At 38.7% G+C, this 12,022-nt stretch overlaps 1 protein-coding gene across 1 annotated transcript; it reads right to left on the bottom strand.

Moving 5' to 3' along the window:
- Positions 1-6,133: 6,133 nt before the first annotated feature.
- LOC148702293 (uncharacterized) lies at positions 6,134-7,226 on the bottom strand. The gene is made up of 4 exons (XM_089929334.1): positions 7,019-7,226; positions 6,824-6,916; positions 6,633-6,734; positions 6,134-6,538 (listed from the first exon to the last, which is right to left on the bottom strand). The coding sequence occupies exons 1-4, from the start codon at positions 7,112-7,114 to the stop codon at positions 6,134-6,136; spliced, it is 696 nt and encodes a 231-aa protein (XP_089785460.1). The 5' UTR covers positions 7,115-7,226.
- Positions 7,227-12,022: the final 4,796 nt, after the last annotated feature.

Below are 12,022 nucleotides of genomic sequence, written 5' to 3'. Positions count from 1 at the left end.
AACATAAAAGAAATCAAAAATTAAAACATAATTTGTTCTTAGTGGATTTGGTACCTCGAGGCTCATTATCTCTCTGTTGGGGCTCCTAATGGAGTAATCTCCAGAATCTATTCAAGGGATATTCGGAGATTAGTTGAATCCTACTCAAGAACAAATTGACAGATTTTCCCTCTAAAAACCAAAAATTTCAGTTCAAAAACTTCAATGCATTAAAAGGAAATTCAGAGAATCAAAACAAAGTAGAATGCATATGTTGAGGGGGAGAATCTGAATTTTTAAGAAAGTCAAATCATTAAATATATATAAGCCAAACAATTGAGTGCATGACATGAAGGCTTATATAATTCCAAATGAAAGGAAGAGCTTTAACTCCAAAATTTATTGTTTCACACCTTTCAAGTTTGGATAAATTAAAAAACCAGACACTTGAATTCATTTATAGATTTCATTTCCTTGTTTATTGAGCAATTCACTTTACATATACTCAATGTTTTGTCATCATCAAAAAGGGGGAGATTGTGGAGTGATTGATTAAAACCCTATTTGATTTTGATGAGCTCAAAGCATTTGAGTATATCTTTTGTTTACTAATGAATTCAATTGAGTGTTTCAGTGAAAATCTTGTCTAAGTGTTTCTAGACTTGGTTTAAGATATTTTGGATAAGTTAAGAAGTCAGTTTGAACCAAAGTCTAAGACTCGAGTCGACTCCGGGATATTACGAGTCGACTCCAAGCGTATCAGAATCACTGGCACGGGCTCGAGTCGACTCCGGATCATTACGAGTCGACTCCGACTGAGAACTGACAGACGAACAGAAAGACTCAACTCAAAACCTGTCAGCGAGTCGACTCCTGAAGTGCACGAGTCGACTCCGATGATTACCGAGTCGACTCCGGAGTAGTATGAGTCGACTCCAAGGAGTTACAGACAGAAAAGTCAGAGAGCAGTTTTCGGACTCTGAGATCCGAGTCGACTCCCGCAATGCGCGAGTCGACTCCGAGACAGCGCGACCCCAAAAAGACAGAAGACCGAATTATTGTCTCTGAGAGCCGAGTCGACTCCCAGACAGCTCGAGTCGACTCCAAGGCAGTGCTACATCAAAAAGGCAGAAGGCTGTGTTTCGGAAACTGAGAGCCGAGTCGACTCCGGAACAGTTCGAGTCGACTCCAAAACTGGACGAGCCAAAAGACAGAAGATCGGGAGTTCGGGCTCTGAGCGCCGAGTCGACTCCCAGGATTGTCGAGTCGACTCGAGTGGGCCAAGTTGAAAAATTAGCTCCATGGACTTCATGGGATGAGCCGACTCCGAAAATGGCAAGACAGCTCCAGAAGTTGGCGAGTCGACTCCGGGTTAAGTCGAGTCGACCCCCGGTCGCGGAGGTCACTTTAATTCAAATCCGGAACAGTTGCCGAGCCGACTCCAAAAAAGTATGAGTCGACTCCCGCTACAGCCGAGTCGACTCCAGATCGCGCGAGTCGACTCCGACCCCAACGGACATATTGTCAGGATGTGCAGAGTGTGCAGAACGGGCAGAAAAAGGTGTCTAATGGCTAGTTTCCGTGGGGGATGGCTTAAATAGCCACAGAGGACTGTAGCAAGGTAGACAAGCACCATTCCACTCAAAGAAATCAAGCATCCTATCTCTGCCAACTGGTTTTCAACAGAAAAGAAGGAAGAGCGCCATTAACTCCATCCAGCTACCTCTTCCTAGCATAAAAAGAAGTCTCCTCCTACCTTCAAGTCGACCAGACATTCAAGAGGAGACTCACAGTTCAAGAAGCCCTACTCTACTCCAACTCAAACGTGTTTGAGGGCTCTTAACTTCTCTCTAGTTTATATTGCTGTATATCTGTTTTTTAGAAGCTCTGTTTTTCTGTTTATCCTTGTTCTTTCCATCTTGTCTTTGCTTGATTCAATCAGGGGATTGAATCAAGAGTGTAGAGGTTGGTTGGTGAGCCGAGGGTAAAACCAACATGTAAGGGTTCGATTGTGATCTCGGGAAAACAATCGGGGTGGTTCTAGTCGGTGAGCCTGGGAAAACCGACCGAGTTCGTTGTGAGCTCGTAAAACAACAAGTTGGGTTGTGAGCTTGTAAAACAACCTGCTGTAATCCAAGAGGTTATAGTGAATTCCCAAGTGAGACTTGGGGAGTGGACGTAGGAGCAAGGGTTAGCTCCGAACCACTATAAACATTGTGTTTGTGATTGCTTGTGTCTCTCTCTCTTACTCTCATTTCACTCACAGCACATAGCAACTAATTAATCATTTTGCAAAAGTATTAATTAGTCATCCACAAACGTTTTAATTGCAAAATTATTTTAAAACCCAATTCACCCCCCTCTTGGGTTGTCTATCTGGGCAACAAGTGAGCTGCCTAGTGCGCTTCGAGATATACTGTATTTTGACTTTTATGGATATATCTGTACTAGATCTGTATGAATCATCTGTTTCAGCAATATATATATATATATAACAGATGGGCAAATATCAGTAATACGTCATTCTTTCATAAAATTACAAAATTTCATAAAAAAAAATCAATTGGATTAGATAAGTGAAGTGGAATAGCATGGAGGTGTTTGATCGAGGTGACAATAAAAAGGATCTTTATTGAATTTTCTAAAAATATTTTTGACACACGATCTGCTTCCCATATTGGATTGGATTGGAACAGCTTGCATGACTCTCTGTGCCTTGATCTTAGCAGCGCCTCTGTTGGGGCCTGGTCTTTTGGAGGAGATCCCTTGGATTTTTAGGATCATATCCTGTTCCCAAAGTTCCAACGATAGATTTGGAAGGGATCTGATATTTTCCTGGTTGGAACTTAGGTCTTCGACTCTCAACTACCCGTAGTTGGTCAGCCACGGACCACAGCCTCCGGCCTAAGATTCTCTATTTGACTTCCCTCGGTAGAAGACAGAACAAGAGGACCAGGCGGCATAACATAGAAGTTCTCCCACGTCGCACCTTCGAGACTTCAGTTCCTGGAGTAGAATTCAGAGCCGCATGGAAGAAAGTCTTTTACGCGAGATGAGTTCTAGAGGCATGGTGCATCATCCTGGAGGGTGACTCAATGGAGGTGATTGAGAGAATTCTACAAAAAAGGCCAGGAGTGCCGATCACCCACTTCTAGATGATATCCAGAAACTGCTGAGGGAGTGCAATGTCTACCAGATTGTACATATATTCTAGAAGGCGAATCGAGCTGTTAATTGGGTTGCCTCCGTTCCTCCATTTTTGTGGAGTATTTTGTCTCTTGATTCTAATGGCAATGCTCACGCGAGACTAGCCTAAGCTGCCGATATGCAAAAAAAAAAAAAAAAAAAAAAAAAAAAAAAAAAAAAAAAAAAAAAAAAAAAAAATCATGGGAAAATCCTTCCCAGGGACTTGCGATCGAGAACGATGACCGACCTCCATTTTTGTTGACCCGATCGACCTCTATGTCAGAAAATGCCACCACCCTAAAAAAATTTTCTTTAAGAGCTGTGATGTCCTCCGCCATGGCCCTAGTTGTCTCCCAGCGGAATCATCTTCCACCTCGGACCACCTGAGACCATGTTCGAGCCGTCTCCAGTGACTGCTCACCCCTGTGCTCCATTGAACTCTGAGGAGGCAAAAAATCCGCCCCCTTCTCTGGTCGATTATTATGCCTCTGTTCCTCCTTAGTTCGATCCTTGCTCGAATCAGTCGGATCGAGGTCCATATTTGACCTCTCTGACTGAATAAACCCCCAGAGCACCGATGAAGCCCTAGTGGACTCCTTTTCCTTTTTGCCCATATTGCTCCTTGTGGAGTACCAAGCAAAACTAAAATCTGATTTTTGAGAGGGAAAAAAATAAAAAGTAGTTTGTTCATTTTATTAAAACAAAATATGCTAATTTAATAAAAAAACATTTTTCTCCTTTTATTTCAAATAGAATAGAAAAAATTCTTAAACAAATATTCAAAAAGAACCTAGCATAACCTTAGCCTATAGCCATTATGAGGTGATGAAACTCTTCACTAAGTTAAATTTATATAGACCAAAGTCAGATTGATAATATATAATTACTTATTGACAATAGTAAAACTCAGAATTTTATATTTTAGATGATGCACTGGAATCTTGGGGAATGTTTTGCTTGGGGGGGGGAGGGAGTTGGGTTTTGGAATGAAAATAGAAATGAGTAACTCCAATTCCGGGGGGGGGGGGGGGGGGGGGGAGGGAGTTGGGTTTTGGAATGAAAATAGAAATGAGTAACTCCAATTCCAGCCATTTAGTGTGGAGGAGTCTAATTCCCATTCCGATTTTAGAGAAGAATGGAAATACCCTAATCCCCTAAAACCTAATCTTGACTCTTCCCTTATATTCAAATTCCATTCCAGTTCCAGTCACGAATCAAATACGTTGCAAAATATGGGCATTCCTATTTCTTTTCCAATTCTGATTCTAGTCACGAACCAAATGTACCCTTGATCTATTCGATGCATCCAAAATAAGTTGGGGACACGCCAAACTTTTTTAGAGAAAAGATTAGGTAATCCTACTAGGGAAAAAAAAGAATTTTCTCAATATGCTCAACTCGAATCTCTCAAAACAAATTTAGAAGAAGATGGAACAATTGCAAAAGTAGGGCTTAAGTCCCTTTTTTTTTCATTGATTATCTAAAACCGAGGTACAAAGCTTCTATTTATAATTTATAATGGTAAAGTCTGCCCTTATATAATTCGGGTTGGATTTCTCTTCTTAATTCTTATAAAACTGTCTTATCTAAAATAGACATCAATAGTAGAAATAAACTTGAAAATGCCAAAATTCTTCAGAAAATAGATCTTGACTTCTACATCAACTTTGCCTTCTACCGCTTGATTCTTCTTAGATTGAGAGACATGTCCGCTCAAAATCTTACCCGAAAAGAATACTTTGGGTTTGATTAGCTTATATCAGGCCCTAAATGATGGAATTTGGGTCGAATCATAAGGGGATCACCCCCTAAAGGGCATGGCATCATGGCATAGCTCTTGAAAAGTTGTCTGTTTTTTTTTTTAAAAAATATATCATCTCAACTGAATGTCGTATAATCAAGTTATGGCCTTCAGAAGTTTGGCTTGTAGCTTGGCTTCTCAATATGGCATGTCTTGCTCCTGGATCTTATCCAACTCAATTCGTAGTGGCCAAAATGGTCCACATCGAGTCTGGGCATCCTTATGTATTATTGGCCAAAGCCCAATCAGCTTCCTTGAGGCAATGAAATAGAAAGATTTCAAGGAAGTTATGGAAAAACAAGAAATGTCCTTAACACTGGTAGCCCATCATCTTTAATTTATCTATGCGCAGGTGACTATTTAGTTTAAGCCATATGAGCGAGCAAATGATGTCAAGTGACTGCTGTTTCTTTTGCCTGTCACTACAAAAGAAAGGATATTTTTCGGCGGTTTTTTTGGTCTCTACCGACGCTTTTAAGCGTCGGCGAATTTCCAGCCCACGCACCCCAAAGCGTGGGTCAGACGTCGGGCAGGTGGGCGTGGGTCCGGTTTAGGCCGACGCGTCAAAAAAGCATCGTCGCTCTATGCCGACGCTTTTAAACGTCGTTCTTCTTCGAGGTACCCGACGCTTAAAAGCGTCGGCGTACTTGAACCGACGCTTCAGGCGGTAGGTTTTTGTTGGACTATGCCGACGCTTAAAAGTGCCGGCATATGCTCCTTGACCGACGCTATAAAGCGTCGTTAAAGGAGTGCCAGTTTTCGTGCCAATTGCTTTTTTCGATGCTTAAAAGCGTCGGCAATAACATTTTTTTTTAAATTTTTTTTCGTAAAAGTAATTTTTAATACTCTGTATACATTAAATTCTAATCAAATAAATACACTAAATCACATATATAACAAAATACATGTCACAAACAAGAACTTTGATTACATTCATATTATCATATTTGATTACATTGTACTTCAAAAACATTCTAAAAACATACATCTCAAATTCCTAAGTACACAATCTACGATATGTATCAAGGGTCGACGGCATCATCATCTCTACGAGTAGATGAAGTATCATCAATCTACAAGAAAAAAAATATTTTAGAAACTAAAAATACGAAAGTCATCACGCTCATACAAGAATACATTATAATTACATAAAATATTCAAATAGATTTAGTTACGTACCGGAGGAGCAAATCTCTGCAAAAAGGATGAAATATGGTCAAGCTGATCCTGCAAAGATTGTATCTTCAACTCTTGGCTTTGCTTCAACTCCACCATATCAGTCATATGACTCTGCCTCATCTCCTCTATCCTTGTCTCATATGACTGCTTTATCTGTGCCATCTCTGTCTTCAAACTACAAACCTCTACAGTGCTAGTACCTTGTCTAGCATCTTGGATATATCGGCTCACTGCAGATAGCTGAGTGAGGGTAACTCCGACACCGTAACCCCTCACGCGATCATAACGTTCTGGGCCCATCAATTCGGCATAGACCTGAGCCTCGATGCGACTGGCCGCCTCGGATGATGATGACTTTCCGACGCGCTCTGAAATAAGATTTGTAGCTCTTTCCTATATCTCTCTCCCAAAAAAACAGTCACATTAATATTTTAAAAGAAGTAAAATTAATAAAAAAATTGTGATCAAATAAAAAATGAATACATACAACTATATCTCTCGACTCGTCCCGGACAAAGCTGCCATCTCGGTGAGTGTAGGTCATCTTATAAAACTCTACCTCACCAAGCTCCCTTCCATGCTCTACTATCTACACATATAGAAAGTATATTGGCAAACTATATATCATGATACGTGCTATATGTTAGTACAGTTTCATATAGTTTCAAAAGAACTTACGAATTCATTTCTACGTCTCGCATAACTCTTCGAGCCGGAAGTATGAGGAACTGCTTGAGATGCTCGTGCAGCTCTACCAATATTAGAATATGTCTGCCAAAATAAAAGCACATAGTATAATATGATTCAATGTATATATTTGCAATCTATATTAATAATAAAGATAATATAAGATATTGAAACAATATACATGACCTGTCCTCTTTCAGAAAACCAGTAGTGAACAAGCTCCCTCCACTGCTGAGGGTATACATCAGGAGGAGTCACACGAGCAACCTCCTCCTCTGTCATACCCTCGCGCTTGAAGTCCGTCTTCAATTTTGCTTTATATTCTTTCCATTTGCGATTGAGGGACTTTAGCACCCAATCATGGCTCTCTGGAGGGAGTACAAACTTACCCTACAACAAGATACAGAATATTATAATAATATTAAACATCTAAAATAAAATTATGATACTAAGCAAATTAACATACAGAAGGTGTCGAATTAAAAAGAATAAGTTCAATTCATTACCTATATAAGTCTAAGAAGCTCAATCTTATACGAAGGAAGCATGTCATTCCACTTCGTATAATTGAGTGGACACAGCTGACCCTTGCGTGCAATCGATCCTAAAAGGCTTGATAGTAGACTTCCAGCTCTATTGATGGGCTGCCCCAATTCGTTGCATCGGATGATGATCTTCTCACCCGGAGGAAGTTTCTACACATCCTTTGCTTGAGTGGGTCCCCGTCTCGTCCTCACTGTCCCTTGTCCATCTATTCAAATTAAATAAAATATCTTAAAAAGTTGAAGACAAATATGAACATAAAATATGAACTTTAAATCGAATTATCCTGGATCCGGAGCTCATCCTCCGGACAATCAGTAGGAGGCTCGCGCTGAGATCCTGACTCGTGCTGCTGGTGATCACATGGCTGCTGGGACTGCGGGGACTGCTCAGAAGTAGATCCCACCTGAGAATGCTGGAACTCCACATCTCTAAATCGTCTCCCTCGGGGCATATTGTTACCTGGTATGCACAAAAAAAAATCAATATTTGGTTAAATGATAGATTTATACTAAATAAAGGGCTAATAAAAAAGAATATAATAACTCATTCAACATATGCTTCATAAATTTTACTTACCATTATCAAATTACATTCTCATTCAACATCCATCCTAATCAAACTCGTTGGCACATTTACTTCATCAGTTGGCACAACATTATAAGGTATACACTGAGTATAAGTATCATCGTCCTCCTCTTCCAACTTTTTTCCATTATCATAGAAGTCCCTAGGTTTCGTTTTAATAACAAGAGACCAATTTTTATCTTTTGAGTCTTGCACAAAAAATACTTGTCGAGCTTGAGATGAAAAAACAAATGGATCATCTTTCAATAACACACCAGTATGTATCAACCTTGAAAAATTTACAAGTGTGAATCCATTTATGTCTTGCCTCAAACCTCTAGGTGAGTTTGTATCCACCCAATCACATCGAAATAATACTACATTAAAATTTTCATAATAATCCAGCTCATAAATATCTGTTAGAGCACCATAACAATTTTTTTCGTCCGCTTCAACCATAACTCCACTATTTTGGGTTTTTCTAAATTTCTCACGCTCTTTAGTATGAAATTTAAAACCATTTATAATGAACCCATCATATCTGTTGACAATATTATTCGGACCTCGAGCAATGACTATTAACTTCTCAGAACAATTCCTCTCCATCATCACTGGTACCTAAAAAAAATTATAGAAGTAATGATTAATTTCTCTCTATAAAAATTTAAAAAAAAGCTTAATATATTAGACATCAAACCTGTTTGAAAAGCCATTCTGGAAATAATTCAACCAACCATCGTTGCTCAATCCTTGGTGTAGGACGAATGTTATGGTTGAGACTTCGCTGAGCTATTAAAAATTCTCTGCACGATCAAGGTTATCTTTAATTAAATACCAATATTACATTCTCCTGACATGACAGTAAATTTAGATTTCAATTAACCGTACTAACCTGCGAGACTCGGATATTATATCACTATAAAGTAAGACATAGCGATGTGCCTATGCCAACGATTTCTGATCAAGAACAACACTTTCAACTTTTTCCAAAACTCTTCCACCAAATGAGAACTTGTAAACATCTGCATTCTTTATGATATCATAATTCCTTTGAGGTCGATTGAAAACTATTTCAACACCTTCAAGATATCTCAAACAAAATGTCAAACACTCCTCAGCAATATATCCTTCAGCAATCGAGCCCTCGGGATAGGCTCGATTGCGTACATAATCTTTTAAGTGCATAAGAAACCTTCAACAATAAATTTTTAAAATAAATATCAAAATCAAACTGATTATTAAATAATTATATTAGAGTTTAGAAAAATCACCTCTCAATAGGATACATCCATCGGTAGTGAACCGGGCCACCAAGTTTAGCTTCCGCTGCTAAGTGAATGAGTAGATGAACCATAATAGTAAAAAACCCAGGAGGAAAGATCTTTTCCATATTGCATAGTGTAAGTGCAACATTAGACTCCAATTGATCAAGCTCCTTAGGATCAAGAACTTTGGAACATAATGCCTTAAAGAATGATGACAATTGAGAAACAATTGCAAAAACTTGTTTCGGTATTGACGATCTTAAAGCCAATGGAAAGATATCTTGCATCAAAATGTGACAATCGTGACTTTTAAGATTTGAAAGTTTTCGCTCTTTGAGATTTACGCATCGTGAAATATTCGATGAGTACCCATCAGAAACTTCAAATTTTTCAGAACTGTTAGAAAAAGATCTTTCTTTTGAGTAGACATTGTATAACATGCAGGAGGTGTATAAAATTTATCATTGGCAAGCTCTGTCGGATGAAGCTCTTGTCTTATGCCCATATCTTTCAAATCAAGACGCGCTTTCAAGTTATCTTTGGTCTTCCCATCAAGATTTAACAATGTTCCAATCAGGTTGTCACAAATGTTCTTCTCTATATGCATCACATCAAGGTTATGTCGAAGAAGATTATACTCCAATAAGGTAAATCACAGAAAATGCTCTTTTTTTTCTATAGTTATTTCTGTGTAGATGTTGCCATTGAGTCATCATCATTTTCCTGACCATATATGTTGTCTTCATTCTCAAAAAAGTAGTCAGCATCCTCAGCAACCTCTGCTATTAATCCTTCATTCATTGTGCTGCCAACATGCTCCCTCCCCCTCTTCTTTGAACATTTGGCGACCTTACCCGGTATATAATTGGTGTTATGCATTTGTCTAAAGACTTCAGTTCCAGTTGGTGGAACAGGGGGCAGATCACAACTCTATGGTACAATCAAACAAGTCTTTCTTAAATCGAAATGGGTGGTTTGCTTCTAACCACCGACGATGGCCCATATAACAGAACTTTCCTCCATGTTTTAACCAATACGAATGGGTTGAATCTCCACAAGAAGGACATGCAATACGCCCCTTAGTGCTCCAAGCAGATAAATTAGCATATGCAGGAAAATCATTGATAGTCCAAATAAGAGCTGCATGCAATTTAAAATTTTGGCCAGCAAAAGCATCAAATGCATCAATACCCTCCCATATTTGTTTCAATTCCTCTATTAGAGGCTGTAGAAAAACATCAATATCATTACCTGGGCCCTTGTCACCTGGAATAACCATTGATAGAATTTCTGAAGACTGTTTTATACACATCCATGGTGGCAAATTATATGGAATCAAAACAACCGACCAAGTGCTGTATGTTGAGCTCATCGTTCGGAATGGATTAAACCCATCAGTAGCTAAACCTAGCCTAACACTGCGAACATCAGAAGCAAATTCAGGATGCCTATCATCAAATGCTTTCCATGCGGGACTATCCGCTGGGTGTCGTAACATTCCATCCTTCGTACGGCCTTCGTCATGCCATCTCATCGAGGAAGCCGTCTTCGGTGATGCAAACATCCTTTTCAATCTTGATATAAGAGGAAAATACCTCAAAATTTTAGCCGATTTTTTCTTAGTCGGTGCAGCATCCACTTCAGTCAACGAATCATTCTCGTCTTCTTTATGTTTTCCCCATCGTGAAGTTCCACATATTCGGCACGACTCTTGGTTCCTATTTTCACCACGATATAAAATGCAGTCATTCGGACAACTGTGTATCTTCTCATATCCAAGGTCCAACTCTTTTATCAGTTTTTTGGCTTCATATGAAGATGATGGCAAAGTAACACCTTCCGGAAATGCATCCTTTAATAATTGAAGAAGCATGGTAAAAGACTTGCTGGACCACCCATTCAAATATTTCAAATGTAATAAATGCAGAAGAAAAGAAATCTTCGTAAAATTCCTACAACCTGGATACAGTTCTTGATCACAATCTTTCACCAAGTTATCATAATGAGCCGTGTCATCAGAATGTATAGATTCCTCAACATGCATGGACTGATCAATAACTGCATGCTCATCTTCTCCAATAGTTCTGATACTATGTCCAAGAGCATCTCTAAGTAGGCTCCTTATATCATCTTCTTCTACAGAATTTTGTTCCGTGTCACTACATCCAAAATTGAAGGTGTCTTCTAGATCGGAGGGTTGGTTACATGAAGGTATGAACTCTCCATGGAGTACCCATTCAGTATAACCCTTTAGAAAACCATTCCATACCAAATGTTCTTCAACAATTTTTGGATCAAGAGCAGAACCGTTTACATATTTTTGACATGGACATAAAATCTTTCCGTTCATATTAGATTTCTCAAAAGCAAACTTAATGAAATTCTGAACTCCATCCGAATATTCAGCACTAGATCTTAACTTATTTATCCAACTTTTGTCCATTCTATTAGAATACCGATTGAACTGCAGTTTTTAAAAAAAAGATAAACAAAATTAGAAGGATGGCCTACATATAAATTTCAGAAGATATTTTGCCTTGCAAATTTATATATCTAACTGGAATGCTACTTCTTGTATCAATGTCCATATAAATCTTAAAAAGATGCAATATTTTAGACTTTCAGCAATGTATGCCTTATGTTGTAAAATCATAACATAGAGAAAGTGATGTATTGGTTTCAGAGAATACCAATAGTTCACTAGTGTCTTCTCTTGCTTTGACCTAAAGTCAAACCTTGATTATCTGAAACAAAGTGAAATGATTGAATTAGTTATATGATTCAAAGTAAACCAAAACATGTTGATAGCAAAACT

This window comes from Phoenix dactylifera, chromosome 2, assembly GCF_051530095.1.
Source record: "Phoenix dactylifera cultivar Ajwa chromosome 2, Ajwa_hap1_PhDact_Kaust_v1.1, whole genome shotgun sequence".
Lineage (NCBI taxonomy): Eukaryota > Viridiplantae > Streptophyta > Magnoliopsida > Arecales > Arecaceae > Phoenix > Phoenix dactylifera.
The sequence above is the reverse complement of the archived record's forward strand: the minus strand, read 5'-3'. Positions and strand labels throughout refer to the sequence as shown.